The sequence below is a fragment of the Marmota flaviventris genome, chromosome X (assembly GCF_047511675.1).
Source record: "Marmota flaviventris isolate mMarFla1 chromosome X, mMarFla1.hap1, whole genome shotgun sequence".
NCBI lineage: Eukaryota > Metazoa > Chordata > Mammalia > Rodentia > Sciuridae > Marmota > Marmota flaviventris.
The window spans coordinates 1,172,982-1,197,120 of NC_092518.1; the positions used below are offsets into that span (position 1 = coordinate 1,172,982).

The 24,139-nt window shown below is 42.8% G+C and overlaps 1 protein-coding gene across 3 annotated transcripts; it reads right to left on the reverse strand.

Moving 5' to 3' along the window:
* Positions 1 to 681: 681 nt before the first annotated feature.
* Positions 682 to 22,683, reverse strand: LOC139703305 (zinc finger protein 709-like). 3 transcript variants are annotated; one of them, XM_071606565.1, is made up of 6 exons: positions 19,995 to 20,422; positions 8,836 to 8,962; positions 8,595 to 8,655; positions 6,279 to 8,026; positions 5,381 to 5,454; positions 682 to 2,220 (listed from the first exon to the last, which is right to left on the reverse strand). In XM_071606565.1, exons 1-5 carry the CDS (start codon positions 20,274 to 20,276, stop codon positions 5,384 to 5,386), a joined length of 2,289 nt encoding a protein of 762 aa, XP_071462666.1. In that variant the 5' UTR covers positions 20,277 to 20,422; the 3' UTR covers positions 682 to 2,220; positions 5,381 to 5,383. The 3 variants fall into 3 exon arrangements, with proteins under 3 accessions (XP_071462666.1, XP_071462667.1, XP_071462665.1); XM_071606566.1 differs by lacking the exons at positions 682 to 2,220; positions 5,381 to 5,454 and adding an exon at positions 22,639 to 22,683 and having other exon boundaries at positions 5,497 to 8,026; positions 19,995 to 20,138; XM_071606564.1 differs by lacking the exons at positions 682 to 2,220; positions 5,381 to 5,454 and having other exon boundaries at positions 5,497 to 8,026; positions 19,995 to 20,420.
* Between the last annotated feature and the right edge of the window lie 1,456 nt (positions 22,684 to 24,139).

Genomic DNA, 24,139 nt, shown 5'->3' on the forward strand with positions numbered 1-24,139 from the left:
ATAAGAGAAACAAGAATTCATTAGTACTGGAACCAGACTGATGCAGCAATAAATGTCACAGCACAGGAATATGCCAATGAGTATAATGGCCAAGACAGAGACTAACAATGTTTTCCACCAGGAAGTACCAAGAACCAGGAGCTAAGATACTGTTTCCATGACAAAGTTGCTGAGGACATGGCTTCTATCTGAGCATGTAAATCTTTAAGGATATTTGTCACCTTGCCAGAAATGTCAGGGATGTAAACACAACAATTAACATTTAGGTTTACAGATGTCCTTTCCCTTAAGATATAGTCTAATAATTTAATGTCATCTGATCTTGTAAAATCCTTTTACTAGTATGACCTCTGTGTCTAATAGAGAAACCTTTAATTCTGTTACTTAGGGCTGGATGACCATACTAGCAAACACCAAGCCTATCTGTGTAGGTTAGGAATATCTGTGGGCCTTAAACTAAAAACTACTCTGGCAGTTCCTTTTAATAGTTATCAGGCATTCCTGTCTGAGAATCTCTTTTGTAGCCTCCAGTTTACTTATTTTTGGAAGTTACATTTAATTATTATTATCATTTAAAATGCCCAGTGTCCCGACCAGCAGGACACATCAACGTGGGCCTTGAACCTAGGTGGGGAGGAATGAAGGGACAAGAGACACAGAAGGATGATAGCAAGACAGGAGTTCTGATCAAGCTGCAAACTTTTATTGTTCACACAGGGGTATTTGTACGCTGGGGATGGGGAAGCTCTCTTATCGGCAGTTGCTGGATGTCTGCACAAGGTGAGATAACGGCAGGATGTTTCAGGAAGATAGGTGGCCGCAGGATGTCTCAGGGAGATAGATGGCTGCAGGGTGTCTCCCAGGCAGGATGTCTCCCAGGGGGCTGTTTCTTGTAAGTGTCAGGCTATTCTTTGAAGGAGAACTCCCTTCTAGTCCCTGGCAGCCCAGGAACAGCTGTGTTTTGGCTTTAACTGTCTTTGCTAAGTGTTTAAGATGAAGCAAGTCAAACTGACTTTTGTTTTTATCTATTGTTAACAGTCAGCTGAGTTTCCCTGGGAGTCCTCGGGGAATTTACAGCAGCTTCTCAGTTCTGCTAGTGCCATTTGCGCTAGGATGGGTCCAGGCCTTGCTTGACCATGTGGCTTCCCTCGGAAGCATCAGGGATGTTTCCCCTTTCTGATGACCCTCCTCTTCACAGCAAATGCACCGATTGGCCTTCTGTCCTCCACTGGTCTCATTAATCTCCCTGATCAGGAGGTTATGTGGCCTAGAGTTGCAGAGCCCTTTGGAAAAGTCCCCTATTCCCTGATTCAGACTGACTCAGAGGGCAAGAGCCAAATATTGGTTTTCTTGGCCCTTTTAATTTAACTAATTTTAAAAACTTGGTCTTAAACATCCAGCAAATAAGTTAACAGCCTTATATTGAGAGCACTGGGCTTTAATGTCTATCTCTCTATCCTGTAGGTGATAACTCCTTATCTTAAGTTGACCCAGGTTGTGAGTTCTTAAAGCAGTACCTCTTTAAAATATTAACAGGCAATCCTTAAACCATCTATAAGCAAACTACAAAACAAAACTAACTAGGGTAAAAACATATTTAGCTTACATAATAGCTACCTTGAATTCTGGCAGGGTTATATATCATAATTCCCTGTTTGAGATCCTAGTAATCTTGGCAAAAACCTATTTTGGGACACAACTTTAACTGTACTGAAATCTAGCTTACTTCTTCCATAGTCACTTTTACATGTAGTGAGATGGGACAGAGCCTTATCTCAAGTAAGGCAGGGCTCTTTATAAATCTCAAGTACTATAGTTCTGAAGCTGATCATTTTACAAAGTTTACATAAATTGTTGTTCAAGTTTACATGAATATTAGCTAACACAACATAATATCACACCTAAAACATGAATTAAAGAAAGGCTGAAAGCTTTTAACCTCTTGTAGAAAAGTAGTAATGTACTTTTGTGTTTTGCAATAAAACCTTCACACATATTAGGCTCTCATTAACTTAAATATACATTTAAATTGTATCTCAGTGTAGAAAGTAACATAGAACTTTACATATCTTATTGATAACAAGTCCAGTTGTAGAACACAAATGATATAAATAAATCTCCAACATGTTTTTTCTTTTGAGCCTAAAATTACCATACAACTTTAGAACACCAGCTTGATACAATGTTCTTTTGAAGCTTCTACCTTACAGACTTGTATACCTGGAAGATATGAACACATTAACAGCACCATAATTACATTGATGATTTTTATTAACCAAGGTTAGCTTTCTAAATAAACAACATTACAATATTGAAAAATAACAGCTGTTGTTTAACCATAGTTGTATAATTTTTAATTTCTTTTAAGATTACTTGCTCAAAAACTAACACACATAACCAATTTACACAGACCTTCTTTATCACTTACTTAAACCCTCTTAATTACTTAATCACATAGACTCTCTTATCCAGAAACACATTTTCTCTCTATTAAATCCATACCTAGAACCTTTTAGTTTCTCTTTTCCATCTGTTAACCTCCTTCTGTTCACATTTTGAAACAATATCTGTAAATTTCTGAATTTAGGCAGATTATTACATAGACATCAACATTTTATTAGGGTCTTTTTGAACACGTAGAAAAACTTATAAGCTTAATTTTAAAGACATCTTTACTTTTATCTGTTTACTCAATTTAAATTGAACCATTTGAATCACATGAATCAAAGATATTTGGATCTATTTTTAAATTTTTCATGAGCGCTCCTCATCTGTCAATTGTCATATCACTGCTGGATATATGGACATACACACATACAGACATACTGACATACAACACATAACACAAGTGTAACACCCTTGTAGCTTTTTCAGGTGAAATCTCCATTGCAATGTTTCAAAAACTCCACTTATCAGAAAAACATTAACCTAGGTCTGTAGGACCAAAATCATGAGCTCAAAAAAAATACAGAATCTAAGAAAAAGCAAGAGTCCTAAAAAAAAGATGACTGGCCAGTAATTAGTAAATATCATATAATTTACTTTTTGGTTGGGGTCTAGTCTGAGTTCAGGTAAAAAGACACTTTTACTCTTTTTTTTTTCCTTGAATCTCAGATCTGTCCTCTATTGAGCCCCAAGCTTCTTCTATTTGCATATCAACTTAAGTCCTGGCTGAGGTCTGGAAGGAACTGGGAAGACTGGAATTCTGAGCAGAAACCTCATGCCTAAGGCATTTTAGTCATAAGTCACAATTTCCAGGTTTGGAGGTTGAAAATTATGATGCAAGTTTAAGATACAATTCTCAAAATTTCATACCTTTACATCTTTCTACACTAGTAAAACTCGCTCACACAAAACCGAAAATAGGATCTTTTTCTGATAATATAAAGGCCACCATCAGAGGAAATTCCCTCAGGATCATTAAGCTGCTTCCTTTGTTCTGAAGTTCATAAAGTAGTACTAAGTTCTACCATGTATATCCAAAATTAAGCTTTAAAAATTCCCAAGACTGTTGCTAATTAATGTCATTTCAATAAGCCAGACCAACGTTTTAATTTAGCACCCCCCTTTTTTTTTTCCTGAATCTTACACACTGAGGGGAACAGATATCATATCATAATTTATTATCCTTGCCCAGGTTAATGCACTGGAATACCTAGTGAAATTTTCTCAGGCTACCCAGTTCAAAATTGAAACTTTTTAATTTTTTTTATCCTAAGTATTTAAGTTTTCCAGCATGAACTATCTGAAATCAAACTAAACAATTGCTTAAACCCAACTTTTAACTGCAAGATAGTGCAATGCTTCAGAAACCCATTCAGATACCAGATTGTTACAATAAAAAAATCATCTTTTAGATACACATTCAGCCAAGATCATCCCCAAGAAACAATCTATAATATCAACACATTACTGCATTCATTGTCCCTTTAGTTAAGTAAACAGAGGTGGAGTAATAAAGTGCAGGTAAGGAATGAGGGAGTTCCCCAGAGCAAAATGGCTCTGGCAGCTGCTGGGAGCCTCTCAGCCCCACCTTTTACTTCCAGGATTACTTTTGCGGGTTTGGTTTGACCCCAGGCACCAGGCATTTTTCACATCTCCTAACTTTTCAGTAGTCAGCTTCCCAAAAAAGTTCATCCTCTGCTTGCAGTTGTTTTGAGTTTGAGAAAAGTTTAAGTGAGATATCAAAGTTTTTAGACCCCAGGCATTTCCCTCTGCAGTGGGCATGCTCAAGCCAACTACGTGGAAGAAAAGAAAACACTGCTTCCCTAATCTCGCTTAACAAAGGGGGGTAAAGTTTATCAAAGTTCTTTAAAACTCATCTAAGAGAGGTGTAAAAGGTGAGAACAGAAAAGCTGGCGGTTCTATTGAGTTTTGGTCCCTCACAGGAGAAGCATTAGGTTAAAATTTAGCTAAAGTTACTTCCACACATCTAAGGCAGTTTGGAATTTGGGACTCTGCATCAGTCCAAAGTAAAACAATGCCATCACACTTAACAGAGACACAGACAAAAAAACACACAAAGATCATCATGCAGCTCCCGTTTGTTCACAACCCCAAGATCTACAATCTTGTGACTCAGGGAGAATGGAGGGAAAAGGGGGAGGAGCAGAAGGATTGAGTGATAGGATCTTGGGGGAAGGGGTCGGAGTGGAGGCAGGGACCAGGAAAGGCTTCAGGGACAGAAGCGTGAAATGGCTTTGTCCCATACTGGGAGTTACTCAGGCAGAGACAGGGACAATACAAACGTGACACAAACATGGACACACAGTAAACGTTTAACACAAATTCAGAAGCAAAGATTAAAGGCAGACAGTGAACTCAACCTGAGAATAAAAGTAGCCGGCAAGACCTGACGGGCTGGCAGCAGAATCCCTTCTCACCGAATGAGGGTCCATCCGCCCCTCCCCGAGTCCTCCAAGGCGTCCCTTGCAAGGACGTGGCCTGTGGCTTCAGGACACGTCTGTCCACCACGGCCAGGGGGAGCTCACGCTCTCCGCTGGCAGCCACTCTGCCAACCCAAACCAAGAAACCGAACCCGAACAAAAAAGCTCTGAGAGCTCACGCTCTCCACCGAGCCAAAAACCAAAAAGCTCTAAGCTATCGTAAAGGAAAAACAAGAAGGAAAAGAAGGAGGAGAAGGAGGAGAAGAAGGAGGAGAAGGAGGAGAAGAAGAGGAAGAAGAGGAGGAAGAAGAGGAGGAAGAGGAAGAGGAAGAGGAGGAAGAGGAGGAAGAGGAGGAGGAAGAAGAAGACGAAGAAGAAGAAGAAGAAGAAGGAGGAGGAGGAGGAGGAGGAGGAGGAGGAGGAGGAGGAGGAGGAGGAGGAGGAGGAGGAGGAAGAAGAAGAAGAAGAAGAAGAAGAAGAGGCACCTTACTTACCCCCTAAAGAAGTCCGTTGGGGTCTCCTTGTCCGGCGATGCACAGTTCCCGGCCAATGCACCAAATGTAAGGGTCTGGTGAAGCGTCGGAGAAAGAGACCACCAAGTGACCACTCATGCAATTGGCAGAAGGGGATTTATTGATCTAGCATGCTAGGGCTCCATGCCCACTCAAGAAGGGAGAACAGCCCAGAGCCCAGAGCAGGGGCTGAGTACTGCTTAAGTACACTTTTTTGGGGAGGGCGGGGATTTTACATACATCACAGTCTCCTTTAACAAATCATCATACACCGTGGGAAAATCAAACAACAACTCCTAAACATGATTAGTTCATTCATTGGTGGGAACAGGTCAGGCGGGGGTGATAGGTCAGTTCTAAAGCGGGATACACATTCAAACTGATTGGTTTAGGCCCTGCGATGCCTACGTGAGAGACCACACAGAGCCCTTCAGTTATTAAACAACCAAGCAGTCAGGGGAAATATTTACTGGGTGGTTCCAAGCATTGTCTTAACAGCTACAGGGATTTCAGGTTTTGCAGGTAACATAGAAACCTAACAATACCTAATCCTTTACATTTTAACTCAGGCCTTGCAGCTTAGAAACTTTACAATGCCCGGTCTTTTACCCTTTCACTTTTACACTTTAACTTCAATTTCTTTTACCCTTACAATATGTATATATATGAGCCTTTTCTTCTATGAAAGTGAGAAAGAATTTTACCACATTTCACATTCAAAGGATATTTCTCCAGTAAGCTTCCTACATGTTTATGAGTGAAATAGTAACAACAGAAGACTAAGCCAGTTGCATTCATGAGTGCGATTTCTCTGCAGTGTGAGTTTGTTCATGTCTCCGAAGGTAAGTGGATCTAGCAAAGGCTTTCCCACACTGCTTACATTCATAGGGCTTCTCTCCAGTATGTGTTCTCCCATGTATGTGAAGCTCAGTGGATGTAGCAAAGGCTTTCCCACATTGTTGACATTCATAGGGCTTCTCTCCAGTATGTGTTCTTCTATGAATCTGAAGGTAACAGGATCTAGCAAAGGCTTTGCCACACTGCTTACACTCATAGGGCTTCTCTCCAGTATGTGTTCTTCTATGTATGTGAAGCGCACCAGATGTAGCAAAAGCTTTTCTACACTGTTTGCACTCATATGGCTTCTCTCCAGTATGAAAACGTTCATGTACCTGAACGGAAGAGAATGTAGCAAAGGCTTTCCCACATTGTTGACATTCATAGGGCTTCTCTCCAGTATGTGTTCTTCCATGAATCTTAAGGTTACTGGATGTAGCAAAGGCTTTGTTGCACTGCTTACACTCATAGGGCTTCTCTCCAGTATGTGTTCTTCTATGAATCTGAAGGTAACTGGATGTAGGAAAGGCTTTGCCGCACTGCTTACACTCATAGGGCTTCTCTCCAGTATGTGTTCTTCTATGAATCTGAAGGTAACCGGATGTAGCAAAGGCTTTGCCACACTGCTTACACTCATAGGGCTTCTCTCCAGTATGAAAACGTTCATGTACCTGAACAGAAGAGAATGTAGCAAAGGCTTTTCCACATTGTTGACATTCATAGGGCTTCTCTCCAGTATGTGTTCTTCCATGTCTTTGAAGGTGACTGGATGTAGCAAAGGCTTTCCCACACTGCTTACATTCATAGGGCTTCTCTCCAGTATGCGTTCTTCCATGAATCTGAAGGTTACTGGATCTAGCAAAGGCTTTTCCACATTGTTGACATTCATAGAATTTCTCTCCAGTATGTGTCCTTTCATGGATCTGAAGGTGACAGGACCTAGCAAAGGCCTTTCCACATTGTTGACATTCATACGGCTTCTCTCCAGTATGTGTTCTTTTATGTACATGGAGCTGAGAGGATGTAACAAAGGCTTTTCCACACTGTTTACATTCATAGGGCTTTCCTCCAGTATGAATTCGTTTATGTATCTGAACGTAAGAGGATGTAGAAAAGGCCTTTTCACATTGTTGACATTCATAAGGTTTCTCTCCAGTATGAGTTCGTTCATGTGACAGAAGGGCAGAGGGCTTAGTGAAAGCTTTTCCACACTGCTTACATTCATAGGGCTTCTCCCCAGCATGTGTTCTCTGATGTATTCTAAATAAACTGGGATAAGCAAAGTCTTTCCCACATACCTTACATTTAAAATGTGCATTTTCAGTGTGTGTGATCATGTGATATTGAAGACTTGTGAGTGAAGTACAGGTCCGACCACCTTCTTTACATTCACAGAGTTTCTCTCCAGAATGAGTTCTTTCATGTCTTCTAAATAAAGAGGAGAAATGAAAGGCTTTCCCACATACCTCACATTGAACAGCTTTACCTCCACTGTGTGTTCTCATGTGTCTTTGAACATCTGTGGGAGAAGATGAGGCTTCACCACATTGTTGATATTCAAAGGGTTGCCACCCAGTATGAGTAACTTCATGCCTTTGAATGGTACTGAGACAGCTGAAGACTTTCTCACATACTCTATTTTCATAAGGTCCATCTCCAGTTTCTGTTAAAATTTGTGTGTGAACGCTGTTGGGAGTTACCACAGATTTCCTGAAATGCTTCAATTCACATGGCTTCTCTTCACATTCCTCATGCTTGTAGGGTTCATGTCCAGAGTGACATGCGACGTGCCTATGACAAAATGAAGGACATATAGTCTTTTGCACACATAACACACTTACATGTATTTACTGTATTAAAATTTGTCTTTGTCCAGTTAAGAACTGGAATCTCATTGAAAGTTTCCCCACACTATCTTCTTGGCTTCTGAAGTTTACCCCATGGCTTCTTTGAAGAATAGGCAGCACATTATCAATGCTGGATTCATTCACATTGTTCTATTTATTTAAAGGTCATAAGCTTACGTTACTATGAACAACAGGTAAAGGATAGGATTTCTGACTTGTTCAAATTGCCTGAAAATCAAGAGATTGAGAGGAAACAATCATTTGCAACACAGCTTCCCTATGGCTATCATGCAAATAGTGATATTCACATATGCAATTTCATAGTACTTTTTGCATGTCAAGCACTTTGAAAACACTGAATATCTGTTACAGTTAAGTATATATTTCCTGTAAAAAAAATCTTGTAAGAATAAATACATTTCAAATTGTGCATATTTCTCTGTTTGGTTTGTTTTAAATATTATATGGCATTCTCAGATTCCCTCCAGGATTCCTCTTGTGAGTACAATTACCTTAGAATGCTCCCAGAATGTTCGATCTGATCTTCAATGGTCTTGTCTTCCCATTTGTTTCCTAAAATGCAAAACCAGAATGATCTTTATAAATTTTTAGGAGCTAGAAATGCTTTTCCAAATCCTAGGTGCCATTTATGCTACAATAGTTCAACAACTGATTCTCTTTTCACCTTCTACATAAGTGACCAAAATAAATACGAGTTCTCTATCTCGTTAATTAAAGAAACATCATTATTACCTATAGAAATCAGGTATCTGAGGACTTCCAGCATCACATCTCTGTAAAGGTTCTTCTGGGAAAAATCCAGCAAAGCCCACTCCTCCTGGTTGAAGTTCACAGCCACATCCTCAAAGGTCACTGAGATCTAAAATATCCCACAAATGTATAGTGGAGGTCAAGAAAACATTGACAGCATAAGAAATCTACACTCAACATGCATGATGTTCACATGATTCCCTGGCCTCCTAATTCATTCCACGATTTGGTCCATGAAATCCTTACTGCATTTGATTGTTCTTGGCCATTCTAGCAGTAGAATTGGGCCACTCAAAAGGCAAACAGTAGAATGTTGGACACCCTTCCTTTGGTGTGTTCATAGGAAGTAAGAAAGCCTTCCAGGTCACTCCTAAATTCTTTGTGGGTTTTAACTATTACAGGTCCTAACATTTTCCTGTGCAGTAGAAAGCTTATATTAACACTCCCAATATTACTTAAACTTAGAAAAGAAAGCTGACTGAGTAGAAAATTGCTGGAATCACAAAACAGCATTTCTGACAGATTCTGCCAACCACAGTGGCTCACTGGGCCTCCACAGAAAATGTCAACAACATGGAAATTCTGATCTCCTGTTTCCTTCTGAAAGTATACTGTTCCCTCTTTAAATAAATGCCTAGAGGGCTGGGGATGTGGCTCAAGCGGTAGTGCACTCGCCTGGCATGCATGCGGCCCAGGTTTGATCCTCAGCACCACATACAAATAAAGATGTTGTGTCCGCCGAAAACTAAAAAATAAATATTAAAAAATTGTCTCTATATCTACATCTCTCTTGCTCTCTCTCTAAAAAAAATGCCTAGAATTAGGCCCCACCCACAACCTCTGGGCATGGGTCACTAAGGATCTTCCCTCATAGACAATATTTAGACAACATTACACACAGTTGGTCACAATGTGTTCACTGGGGATTGAGCTCAATTTGGTTGATTATAACAAGAACAAATACAAGTTTGCAGGTGATTTACTCCAGAAGACAATTAAGCCAACTAGTAATCAAACACAATGATTAACACCTTTATTTATTTTATTTTAATATAATGCTGTGAACCAAACTCAGTGCCTCACAAATGCTAAGCAAGCAATCTACCAGTGAGCCACAACCCCAGCCCCAAGCACCATGATTAATAAACATGACAATTTGACAATATCCGGTGGTTCATGTCAAAGCAGAATGGAGTGTGTGGAAAGATGGCATGTGTCTCAGAAGTAACTCAATGTGCCCAAGATGTCACCTTGTCAAAAACAACAGCCTTACAAAGCTATATAAGTCTGAAAAACAGCCTTCTTAACAGACAGCAGAAAGTACTTTTCCAAACCTCATGTCAACAATGAATATCCAATGATTGTCAAATTCCTCTGAACAGCAGATGTCTCACTCAGATGATGTACAACTATGAGACACACACCAATGTTCTGCTCAAGGACACTTTGATCAAGAATGGGCCACATGTGCAATGGTTGTCTGTTGTGAAAGAGATTCCTTGTGCCTGTAATACAGCTGGTGCAAAGAGACCTCAGGCACAAGCACTTCCAGGGGGGGTAAAGCAGCAGGTTTGCAGCCCAGAATCCTGAAGTATCCCACGCTGACTGTGAGTGAAACAGGCCACTCCACGCATGTCTCTAAGCACGCTATGATCTCTGAACAGTGTGGAACAGCCAAAGAGCTCACCTGCTAGACAGTGCCCCTGCCACTGACACAGCACCAACTCAAGGACTTAAGACATATGACATTCTGAGCAGCACAGTATCAGCAGAGGTTAATAAGAGTCCAAGAGAAAGCCTGGAGTGAGATGGCCTCCATGCATGGAAAGATTATGAGTGAGAGAAGGTGCCTAAAGACAGATCACAGTGATGGTGCAGGCAAACTGGAATCTACGTGGCAAAAAGTACTCCATCCCTCTATTCTGCAGACAAAAGTCCATGTATTACACATTGAAATGTGAAAGACTAAAACACTTTTCAGAAAGTTAAAGAAAACATGGTTTTATTTATTTATTTATGGTGGGGCAGATTAAAAACTTAGCAGAAATCAAATCCAGTCCAGGGGATAAAAATCATGCAGCCACATCCCTCTCACATTTTTTTTTTCTTTCTTTCTTTCTTTCTTTTTTTTTTTTTTTGGTGCTGGGGATTGAACCCAGGGCCTTGTGCATGCAGGGCAAGCACCCTAACAACTGAGCTATATCCCCAGCCCTCACATTTGATGTTTTAAGACAGAGTCTTGTCTGTTGCTTCCCTTCTGTCCCACCACACTGGCACTCAGGGGAGTCTAGAAATGGACTGAACACAAGCCAATTCACCACACACACCGCAGACCAAGCAGTTTCTAAGCAAATGCATGAAGCCTTCAAGAAACAGGAAGAGCACCATAGGAGAAAGGGGAGAACACATTTCCATCCACTTTTCAACAACAAAATGTACAAAGAATACTGAAAGACAGGAAGCCATGGCTCAGCAAAGGAAAATACATGACTTGAGATTGACCAACCCTGAGCAAGATCAGACTTCAGAATCCCTAGGTTAAATTTTCTTCCATTGTTTCTTTCTTCTTTCCATTTTTTCTTTCTTTCCTTCCTTTTTCTTTTCATTTCTTTTTTTTTTTTTTTTTTATACCAGGAAAGGAACACAGAGGTGCTTAACCACTAAGCCACATCCCCACCCTTTTAAATTTTATTTATTTATTTTTGTTTTGAGATAGGATCTAATTTGTTCAGGGTGTCTCTAACATATACTGAGGCTGTCTTTGTACTTGGAATCCTTCTGCCCATAACATGGGATTACAGGCCTGTGCTGTCTCTAGACTAAACTGTAAAATAACACTCTTAAATTTTAATATGCATGCAACTGAAACAAAGTGAAAAATACACCAGGTAGAGCCATAGAGAACTGTCCAGGACAATGAAGAATGCACACTTACACTGGAGACATCAGCCTAACTCTGTTGGATCAGAAAGGCAGACAGGAGGGCTCCATTGGCCTTCAGCCAATGGGGAAGCACACAGAGTTCTCAGGGTCACAGCAACACCCCCAGGACAAAACACATCCTGAGCCATAAACCACACCTCTACAAGCGTGCAACCCCAAAGAAATCCCATGTATGCTCAAAGACCATGGAGGGTGAAGCATAAATCAGATAAGAAGCATCCAGAAAGCCTTTAGACAAATGGAGGTGATGCACAGGGCTCTAAACAGATCAAGAGAAAGAGGTGACTCGAGAGAAAAAGGTGACCATTTTAAAGGAAATAAAATGTAAAAGCCCACCATAGGAAATCTGTAGAAATCAGCACAGGGGATGCTTCATTGGCACCTAAGTCATCGAAAGCACATTTCAGAAAAGAAGAGCTAAAGCAATCACTGAAACTTCCACTTCAGGAGACCAGAGAAAGAAGAGCAGGTAAACCTAAATCAAGCACAGGATAGTAACAGAGTGGGTGTTGATGAAACCACAATGAGGAAATCCGCAGTCTGCAAAATCAAGCCCTTCATGAACATCAGCATCACTGATAAACTGACATAAGGCTAAGAATACAGAGGACAGGGATTGGGCTTGTGGCTCAGTGCAAGAGTGCTTCCCTAGCATATGGGAGGAACTGGCTTCAATCCTCACCACCATGCAAACAAAATAAATAAAATATACAATAATTTTAAAGCAAAGAGCAACAGAACTGATAAACTAAGAGAATTAAAAGTATCATCATGACAAATGCATTGAGATTAAAGATTTTCATGAAAATGTGCTTGACACAAATTAGACAACTTAGAAATATTGGACCATTTCTCTGAGAGAGACAATCTCCTACAACTTACACACAAGGGGAAATACACAAAACAGATGAGCCCATGGTTACAGAAAAAACAGACTCAATAACTAATTACTACCCAAAAAGGCAAGGCAAGGCTCTGACATCTCAAACAGGCTTCCATGAGACACTTAAGAACTGCCACCAATTTTCTACTTTTTTTCCTACAACACACTAGGCAAGTTAAACCTCCTAATTCTTTTGAGACTTAAGTTAACATATTATCAAAATTAAATAGATAAAGAAAAGTATTAAATTAAAAAGGATATTATGAATGACTCTCATGATCATCAATGCAAAATTCCTCATCAAACATTACCGAATTGAAGCCAAAAATAAAATTATATACCACAGCCAAGAGGGAATTATTACAACTCTGCGAGGCTGATTCAAAACTGAAAAATCAGTTAACATTATCCATCACAACACAAAGCTAAATAATAAATATCATGATTACATCAATAGTTAAAGAAAAAAGTTAAGAATAATGGAAAAACACACTCAAGCTCAGAAAAACATCAATGTCTTTATAGAGAGACAGCATGATCCTCTTCTCTATGTGGAATCATGAAGAATCATGAAAAGGAACGAGATGATATTAGTGTTGTCATGCTAAATAATAGGACAATTATTATATGATTGACATCAGCAAGCTGGACATGGATGCAATGTACATGGTCTCTAACACTCAGGGGGCTGACCAGGATGGTCACCACTTTGAGTCCAGCCTGTGCAATTTAGCAAGTCTGTGTTTAAAATAATAATAATAATAATAATAATAATAACAATAATAATAATAATAATTATTATTATTATTAAAAGAATTGGGAATCTAGCTCGATGGTAGAGCAGCCCTGAGTTCAACACCCAGCACCAAAAACAAAAACAAACACCTCTTATACAGCACCCATGAAAGAGAAATATTCATATATAAATCTGATAAGAGTCTATAAAAAAAAAAACTGCATACTTCTAATGAGAGTGTAAAAGACAGGGCAAATACATGCAGATATTTCATGTTCACAGATGAGAAGCCTCAGGGTCATTATTAATTCTTACCAATTTCAGTTATGGATTCAATATGATCCCAATAAAAATTACTTTAAGTTATGTTTTCAGTAAAAGATCAAGAACAACCAACACAGTAATGAACACTAAATTCTCAGGATGGACACCACCTGAGGTTAGGAACTACTAGAAATCTACAATCATCAAGACTGGGTGGGCTGGGGATGTGGCTCAAGAGGTAGTGCGCTCGCCTCCATGTGTGCGGCCCGGGTTCGATCCTCAGCACCACATACAAACAAAGATGTTGTGTCCGCCGAAACTAAAAAAGAAATATTAAAAAATTCTCTCTCTCTCTCTCTTAAAAAAAAAAAAAGACTGTGGTATTTGGCACTGTATAAATATATTCCACTGATTTTTAAAAAGGAGCAAAGAACAAAATCAATGGAAAATATACTCTCCTGGAAAAAGTTGCCAAAGCACCTGGACATTAACATGCAAAAAAAGAAAACATATTCACTTCACAAATGTCACAGAATCAGCTCCCAGTGGAGGATCAGACTCAAGGTAGGACACAGAGCTGGGGCTGCAGCTCTAGCACAGCACCTGCCTGGCACTTAGCAGGCCCTGGGTTCACTTGTTAGCACCAAAAAAACATTGCCTATACATCATAGTACAAAATGCAAACTTCAGAACTTCACTAAGATGACACAGAAGTACTTACAGAGAAATCTGGGCTGGCATGACAGCTTCATATGCAACATCAGACACATGATCTGTGAGTGAAAAACTTGTAAATCGAACTTGATCAAAATGAAGTTTGTGTTTTTCAAAAGATGCACTTGAGAGAATGAGAAGACATGCTGGAGGACTGGACAAAATGTTGTCACGACACATAGTGACACTGGGTTGGTATTCAACATGCAGGAAGAACACTCAGCAAGAAAGCAAGCAACTAAGTTGGAAGTGGGCAAAAAAACCTGGAAAGACACTTATCCAAGAAATAGAGACTGTTAACACAGGTGTGAGAAGATATTCACCAGCACTTAATTAGGAAACTTTAAATTAAACAATAAGGTGCCACCAGATACCCACTGGAGTGGCCAAATGCAAACATTGAAAGCACTGAAAGACAGAGAAAACCAGAATCGGCAAGAACTCTTCCCTTGCTCATGTGAACAGAAGGGTAACAGCCTCTCTGGAAGACAGTCACACTCTTACCAAATAAACATGGTGCACTCCAGAATTAAGTGACCACACTCCCAGGTGTCTACCCAAATGAGATGAAAATTATGTGCACAGAAAACCTCACAGCTGTGACTATAGCAGCCATATCCAGAACTGCCCAAAGCTAGATACAAGGAAGATGTCACTTTCAATACTGAATGGACAAACTGTGGTTTAATCACACCAAAGAAAGTCATGCAGTAAATGAGCTCTGTAGCCTGGAAAGATACAGCACCCTTAAAGGCAGACTGGTAAGTGAGAGAAGCCAGTTTGAAATGGCCAAGTGCAGTAAGATTGCAAGTCAAGAACATTCTGGAAAAGACAACATTATAGATGCACTAGCAGAACTGATGGGTGCCAGGGACTCAGGGAACAGAGAGGGAGGAAGGAATGAGGAGGAGTGATGAACAGGGGGAACCCAGGATTCCCAGAGCAGTGAAACTCTTCTGTATAACATTATCGTGTAAATTACATGACACACAATCACATCACACAGACAAGGAACCCTAAGGTAAAGGATAAACTTTGGCTTATCATAATGTGTTTCTCCATCCACTCTCTTCATCAAATGTCCAACACTGGTTCAGTAACTGATATCCTACACCAATGCAAGATGTTGAAAACAGTGGAGACTATAAATTGGAGATAGGGATGTTTGATACTATGTGTAATGAATGGCTCATTTGAATTGTCAACTTGATTGGATTAAGAGATACTGATACGAAGGGGCTTCTGGGTGTGTCTAGGAATGATTGGCATGTGAGATAGCGAACTGAGGTGGGGAAACCTCCTTAAGCTAGGCAGCGCCATCCAATAGGACGGTGTCTTAGGTGGAACAAAAGTTGGAAGAAGAAGGAAGCAGCAGCAGAGAAAGGCCTTTCTTCTCCAATGGCTGCTGCAATGGCCTGAGGATATCACACTCTGCCTTCTTCACTCTCCCAAAGTGGACTCTGCCTGTGATTCTCCAGGGAGTTTTCAGAACCTTTGGTCTGACTAGGGCAGCACCAGTGATCCCTCTTGTTCTGAGGCTTTAGCCTCTTGGACTCTGCAGCTACTACTTCTCAAGCTCTCCAGCTGCAGATGGCCACTGTGGACATCCAGCTTTGGGTCAAGTAGGCCAATCTAATAAGTCCCCTTTTATAATCACACTTCCTCTTGATGCTGTTCCTCTAGCGAACACTGACTAATAAACTATCTAAGCCTGAAATTGCTCTGGAAAACAAAGTTTATTTAATAAAAAAAGTGGATAAATATCTTGCCATCGAGTCTCACAAATATATACCCAAGAAACAATACTACATACTGAAAACCTTTTTCATAATAATGCAAAAAATAAAGGAAAGAGGAAGAGTCATAGTTACAAATTTCAAAACTCGAGAGAAAAGCAAGGAAACTGATTTTCAATACTGGAGAGAAATGGGATCATAAGTCTTTAAAAGGCATTCTAAGTGCTGGTGTGGTGGTGTTGTTATGGGCGAGGCTGTATGGACAATGACCAAACAGACTCCATTTTACCCTGAGACTCCATATCATGTAAGAAATGCTTCTCCCGTGGAAAAGCCCCTCCTCTGTACCCCCTAATAGTTACCTAGCATAACATACTTGGCAACACAAAGTAGCAATTCTTATATAATGTGAAATTGTTCCCTTTGGTTTCCATTTTTCTTGGGCAATGTACCTTTGCTGTCATTCTGGTTACTGATGTGGTCAATTAGTTTCTCGGCTACCTTAGTCGTGGGGGGGGGGGGAGTGGGCGTGCCCATCAATCGTACACAAGCAAGATAGTATCCATAAGCCAATCATCTTATGCCTAATGTAACCACACTATGAGGGTGCTCTAAATATGGCTATCATCAGGAAGGGTCTTAGTCCCTAGGGAAGGGGGTTTCTAAGAAGTTCCATGTCGAAGCTCCTGGCTATCAGTTTCCTGGCCTGGCAGCTTGGCAATGCTAACCACAAAGCTAAGGATGTGGTTTCACTACGGCTCACTAGAGCAGAGCATCCCATCCTGCAGCCCTTCCTATCAGGCCTGAACGAGTGGAGATTCTTCAAGCACTCTGAGCTGCTCATAGCTGCTAGCTACAAACGGAAAGTTATTCCAACATACCTTGTCAGAGATTGATTGTCTAGATGTTAATAACCATTCTCTAACTTGAACTGAACTAGGGTCATTTTGACCCACTTCCCTTCTGCTGGCTTGCTGCTCCGCCAACCTGGAAAGTCCTGCGGGAAATACCAATGTACCCATTGCATTGTCTCGCTAAATGCCCAATTCAGCTTCTGCACCTGCTTACTTATAGCTGCGTCAACCCAGATGGAGTTTTTACCTTTAAATATCTTAAAATGCTCAGGCTTGGAGCTGTTCCTTGCAGAGAAAGTTATGGGTCCTGCGGGGAGCCATCGCCGGCTGGCCAGCTAAATAAAGACTCTTCAATTCGGACAGAAATGGGACTTGATATGTTTTCTGAGGGACCTGCCCCGCAACAATGTGCACCTGCAATTTCAGCAACTAGGGAGGTTAAGGCATAAAAATGGCAAGTTTGAGGCCAGTCTCAACAACTTAGCAAGACACTCAGAAATTTAGTGAGACTGGTCTTCGTCAAAAATAAAAAGAAGGGACTGGGACTGTAGCTGAGTGGCAGAGCATTTTCTAGCATGTGTGAGGCACTGGGTATGATCCTCAGCACCACAGAAAAATAAACAAAATAAAGATATTCTGTCCATCTACAACTATACAAAATAAAAAAAAAAATAAAATAAAATAAAAATAAATAAATAAGAAGAAGGGCTGAGGATATGCTCAGTGGTTTATTCCCCAGGAAATCACCTGCCCACCTCCAAAATACTGTTCACAAAGTTGAAATTCTTTTTTGGAGGATAACTAAGCATGAGCAAGTTCATGGCTTCAATCCCCAGTACTCAGTAAGTAAGCAAATAAATAAAAAACAGTCCATAATATTAATTTTCTTGGTCTGGAGAGTAGCTTGGTTGGTAGTAGAGAATTTGCCAAGCATGCATGTGGCCCTCAGTTCAATCCCCAGCAGTTCACACACAAAACAAACAAAACAAAACAAACTAACTAACTAATTAAAATACATGTAATGAGTGATAAAAAATGATTACAATAAAAAAGGTATACAGTGAGAGGCATAAAATACAACAAAATCAATAGAAAGACAACACACTTTCTCACAAAGGAGACTGAATGTTCCCATGATCTACACTCTCTGAAAAAAACACTGAACATTTCAGTAAATTCTATGAACTTTAGGGCATGGTTTCCTGTGTTTTTTGGGTGAACTTAAGAAAAACTACATCTAAAAATGGGAATAGTAGACTGCATCTAAGAACAGCCAAAATGTTGTACAGAACAGAGTAGAGAGAGCATTTATCTTACTTCCAGTTTCATAAGCTAAAAGGCCAATTTCCAAAGGGGTGGCCTTAGGAGGAGGCAGTTGGCAGTGAACAGGAATCAGGTGAGAGTGCTCATGAAGGGGATCAGCACCCTTATTTAGACACATGTATCTCTCCTACCCAGAAAATGGGTGTCATTTATTATTTCACTGATAAATTATCCAGTGGTTAAATGATCACAGTTGGGTATTTTAGGTATTGCCAAAATCGTCCTTAAAATTTACAATGAAGATGGGTGCAATGGTGTACACCTGTAACCACAGATGTGCAGGGGCCAGAGGCCCTAGGCAATGTAGTAAGACCCTGGCTTAAAACAAATAATCTGAAAGGGGCTGGGAATGTGGCTCAGTGGTTAAGCACCTCTGGATTGCATTCCTGATACCAAAAAAACACACAGTTAACAGGAACTTGTCAAGTCCAGACAACAAGAGCAACAAACTGTCATCCCCTGTCAAATTCTCCACCTTGTAAAGGACAGAAACTAATGTTTTCAAGAAATAACATTCATAAATTTATCCACCACTATTTTTGTAGAAATCGGTTCATATTCTGCAGCAATAATGCAAAACAGAGTTTCTCTCTATCCTAAGTGGCATTATGGAATCTAGGACCTGGATTTCAGACAAAATTGAATCTCACAAACTTTCTATACATACTCAGGGTGAACTTAAGAAAAACTACAGGGGTAGCAAAAGGTAAATTAGTTTTTTCGTTGTTGTTGTTGTTATGGTACCAGGGGATAAACCCAGAGTCATTTTATCACTGAGCCACTTTCCAGCCATTTTTATATTGCATTTTGAGACACAGTCTCATCAAGTTGCATAAGGCCCAGCTAAGTTGCTAATGCTGTCCTGAAATTTGCAATCTTCCTGTCTCATCCTCTGGAGCTGCGAGGATCACAGGTGTGCACCACTGCACCTGACTGTAAATTAGGATTTTTAACAACGGAAATGTAATTAGACTTTTTTATTCCACTTCTTTCAAAAGAGGTATTCTTGCCAGGGACAGTGGGAAGGGGTCTTGGGAAGTTGAAGAAGGAGGATCACAAGGTGGATGCCAGCTTCCACAACGACTGGGAGGACACCTCAAAATTAAATAAAAGGGGAGGCTGGGGATGTGGCTGATAAAGCTCCCTGAGTTTGGATCCCCAATTAAAAAGAAAAGAAATATTCTCTCCAATATTTCACTAGATGAAAAGTGACAATTAGCGGACGGTGTCCATTTGAACCGAGTGGGAAGAACGAACGTCTGGCCGAGCTGTGAGGTGGAGGGAAGGTGGGGTTTAGAAGGCAGGAGGCGCCTGCAATTTGGGGGACCTATAGCAGCCTCCGGAGGAGCTCCCCTGGGAGAAGGAGGGTGCATTTGTGGCCCTGTTTCCTACACGTTGGGAAGAGTGGGTCGGGCCACCAGTAGAGTGTAGGGGACACCAGGGACCTGAGTCACCCTTCCAAACTCAGGAAACCAGGGGTCAGGGCCCAGGGCCACCTGACAGCGGGGACTCCTCGGCGCTCAGCAGCTGACCTCAAAAACCCAAAACCCAGCTCACCCCGCGATATCAGGGGACAGAGCCCAGGGCTACCCGCCAGCGGGGACTCCACTGCCTCAGCAGCTCACCCGCGCACAGGGCCCCAAGGCAGGTGCTGACCGCTGCACCTTCAGCCCTGGTCGCAAACTCACCATTTTTGTCTTCTGTGGTGACCCGGCGTCCTCTTGAGGAACCTCCGGGCACCCGAGATCCCCGGGGACACAGGCTGCGCAGAGTCCCTGGCCTGGATCCCCGGAGCAGAGAACTCGGGGCCTGGAGAAGGAGTAGCCCAGTAGCTGAGGAAGAAAAGCCCGGGAGATTGCGGAAGCCCGCCCTTCCCCATCCTCTGCGCACTGATTGGACAGTTCCCCCCAGCGACCCTGATGGATGGTCTCCAGGCCCGCCTCTTCATCGTGACTGACAGCTAACATCATCCAATCACTGGCTGAAATTGGGTTAGTGACAGATTCTTGGCCCCAGCCCTTTTCAGGAGGAGATTTCAGGCTGTGCTGGGAACTAATCCAGGTGGGAAGCCTTGGCTTAGCCTCTGGTACAGAGGTGCCATGTGGCTCTGCTATATGTGTGCAACAGTCATAGAGTGCTTTCCCAGCATTGCGAGGCCCTGGGTTTAACCTCAACACAAAAACAAACCATAGCTACTTGGGGAGGCTGAGGCTGGAGGAGCCCAAGGTCAGTGAGACCTTCTCTTAAAATAAAATGAAAAGGATGGGGATGTAGCTCAGAGGTCCAGGTCAAGCCCCACTGGGTTTATTCCCCAGTACCTCAAAGAAAAAGAAAAAACTATGTGTTTTTATATATATATATATATATATATATCAGCTGATGCGACCTCAAGCAACTTAGAAAGACACAGTCTCCAAATTTTTGAAACACTATTTAAAGATATCATATGTATGACCCATACACAATATCTAAAAATGAGAACAATTTGAAAACTATTTTAGTAATTCTCATCACCTCCTGGCCTCTGTTGCTTTGAGGAGGCAGCCTGAGCTATGAAAGGAAGCAATTGGGGTTGGCTCTGATGCTCAGGGTTCCATCCCCAGCAGAGAGGGTCATCAGGGAGGAAGGAAGGCAATCCTCTAGGGCAGCAATGTGCGGTGGAAATAAAATGGGTGCCTTGTGCTTAGTGTAGATGTTCTACTTTGACTGTTAGGAAGTCTTATGTAGAGACCTGACTCTGGGGATCCAGGTCTGGTCTGGTGTATGCCCCAATATCAAACAGAAAAGGTTATGATGCAAAACAGGAAAGAAACTTTGACCAGTGCAGCTACACCAGGAAGACAAGGAAACCCTGCCCTTATGCTGTCTTCAGGTGCTGAAAAGCACTTTGAGGTTTTATAGAAGGATAATCATAGGTATGTAAATAAAGGGAAAAGTGTATGTACGATTCAGTATTATCTGTAGGACTTAGGCTTCAGACACCTGTGGGTCTCATGACTGTGAGCTCACACTCACTTGCCTCATTGACACATGTCCCTCTACTGCACAGACTGACCTCATTTTGTCTCTCAGGAGGAAGTCTCCCTCCAGTGTATTCTTTCCATGTCAAGGTTTCAGATGCACCAACATTTTCAAGAAAAGCCACAAGCCCATCTGCATCCTGCCTAGGAAGCATCATAGGAAATTCATAGAGAACACTAGAAGTGGTGCAGTATTGGTATCTAAGTCATCCAATGCACATTTCTGAAAAGGAGCTAAAAGCAATCATTGAAACTGCTGCTTCAAAAAAACAGAGAAAGAAGAGCAAGGTAAACCTAAATTACCCACAGGAAGGTAACAGTATTGGGCACCACGGAGCTGGCACCGGTTAGATAGATGGGCCCAGCAATGGACTGTGGCTTGACTTAGGCAGCTAAGGGGCGGCGCCAAGGCCCTAATGTTGGAGGAACAGAGAGTGTGGGGGGGAGAGGGCCCTGCAGTCAGACAGCAGTGGCTTAGACTGTTCCTGGGGACTCACCAGCAACATCAGAGAGGGGGCACAGGGCATGCCTGGGGCGCTTAAGCAGGGCCCTGGTGGGGACAGGGTGGTTTTCAGGGAGTGAGTGGGCATGAAGGCTGTCTGCAGAGGGGACAAGACAGGAGTCTCAGCGGCGGGGTTAGGGCCATGTTGGGGGAGGGGCAGGGTTGTGTGTGACATTACTGCGTGTGACAGGCCATAGTTTAGGGAGGGGACTCAAGCCCATGGTTGGGGAGACACTGAGGGGTTCAATTTCATAGGGCAGACAGGGGCATTGGGCTGCATGTGTTAAAAAATGTGCGTGTGGGGGGTCACGGCCGTGTTAGGGTGGCTTTCCTTATAGAGATTGTGGGACTTAGCCATGGGGAAGGGTCCCGGCTCAGAATGGGAGGGGCAGAGCGGGTCTTAGTGGGGGGGACACTCCAGCGCATTTGTGTCGACCTGGTGTGGGGGGACACAGGCCGTGAGGGGGCAGGGAGCGGGTCTTGCAGGGGTTCGGAGGCCCGAGGGTCTCAGCCTGGGGAGGCGAGTCTCCGAGGCCCTGGGGTGGGGCGTGTCACCCCACTCGATCCGGTAGCGGCCCCCGCAGGCGTCACGGGCGCAGTTTCCGCGGCACGACCCGGGCCCCCCTCCTGCTCGGCCTGCGGCCCCTCCTCCTGCTCGGCCCCCCACCTCCCTCTGCGCCCCACCCCAGCGCTGCTCTCTGAGCCGGGGGCTGGGTTTCGGCGACTCGCCGTCTCCCGGCACCGCCTCCTCCTGCCCAGGGTCTCGTCCCCTCCCCGGACCTGAGTGGCTCCACACCACGAGTCCCGCACCTGGCGGTGGCGGAGGCACGTCCCTAGGGGCCGGCAGCGCCTTTCTGCGTGGTGGATCCCGAGCCTGCGCGCCTGCGCCGGGGCACGACCGTGACGCGGACCGTGACGCAGACGCGGCCGCGCTGGCGTCTCCGCCCCCACCCCACCCCCGGGCTCCTGGGCGTGCGCCTGGGCCCTGGGTCTTAATCCGATTAATTTCCGAACTCTGGGCCTGGGAGGTGGGGACGGGAAATTGGTTCTCCTGGGTCCCCGCCGCCCGGGGAAGCTGGGGCTTCTGGAGCTGTTTAATCCGGTTGGGGCCTGAGCGCGGTGAGCCCCCAGGCAGCCAGGGCGGCGCAGGGACCCCATTTCTTATTCTCAGCAAGGGTCTTGGGACAGCCCCACCCCCCTCACACGATCCGTGCGAGTTCAGCTCCACCAGGTTTGGCGTTTGGGATCTGTAGGGTGCGGACTCCCTGCTCCATGGTTGCACTCAGGACCTTGACCAAGGGGTCTTCTTACTGGGTACCTCCTTGATGGTGCTCTTGGCCGGACCCTGCTTCTTCCTCTCCGACAGATGATCTTTTTTCACTTTTCCAAATCGGTTCTGTATTTTTACCAGACCAAATCAGAGCCTCTGAAAGATCTGGGCTGCCCCAAATCCTTGGGGTGCGTGGGATGTTTGTTGAAAATGAGGCAGGAGGCTCACCCCCCCCCCCCCCCCCCTCAATTCAGAAATGAAATCCCCAGAGGGTGCTGGAGGTGGAGAAAAGGTCTTTTTTTTTTTTTAATTTATTTGTTTTAGTTGTAGTCGACACAGTATCTTTATTTTATGTTTATGTGGTGCTGAGGAGAGTGCTCTACCACTGAGCCACAACCCCAGCCCAAGGTCTTTGTTTTTAATTTGCAAATTTGAATTATTTGCATTTCCATGTGCACCCAGACTTACAGATTGGGTTACATCCAGAAACCCCAAATACAGTACATTAGGAATGCATTTGCCAAATCTCACCTGTGAACATCCTAGATTAGCAGCCCAGAAGGTTGTATGGATTGTTTCCTCTTAATTTTTATTTTTGTTTTTTGGTACTGGAGATTAAACCTAGTGTACTTAACCACTGAGCCCATCCCCAGCCCTTTTTTATATTTCACAGAGAGACAAAGATCTTGCTGAGTTGCTCAGGGCCTCACTAAGTTGCTGAGACTGGCCTCCAAATTGCAACCTTCCTTCCTCACCCTCCCAAGCAGCTGGGATTACAGGTGTGCACCACCAGGGCAGAAAAGACTATGTTCATTGAGGAGACCTTGGGTTCTGAGAGCAGAGATCTCTAAGAACCACAGAAAGTAAGTATGTTGGGTGCTGTTAGACAGATATCAAATGTACTGAGCAGAATCTTGGGTTACAGTGCTCTAGGGCCAGAGGGAGCTGGAGAGGTATTTTAAGGAGGTTGCTCAGATAGGAGAAGGTGAGAAAGTTCAATACAGCACATAACAGAGATTATTGTTGTATAATAAGTTTATA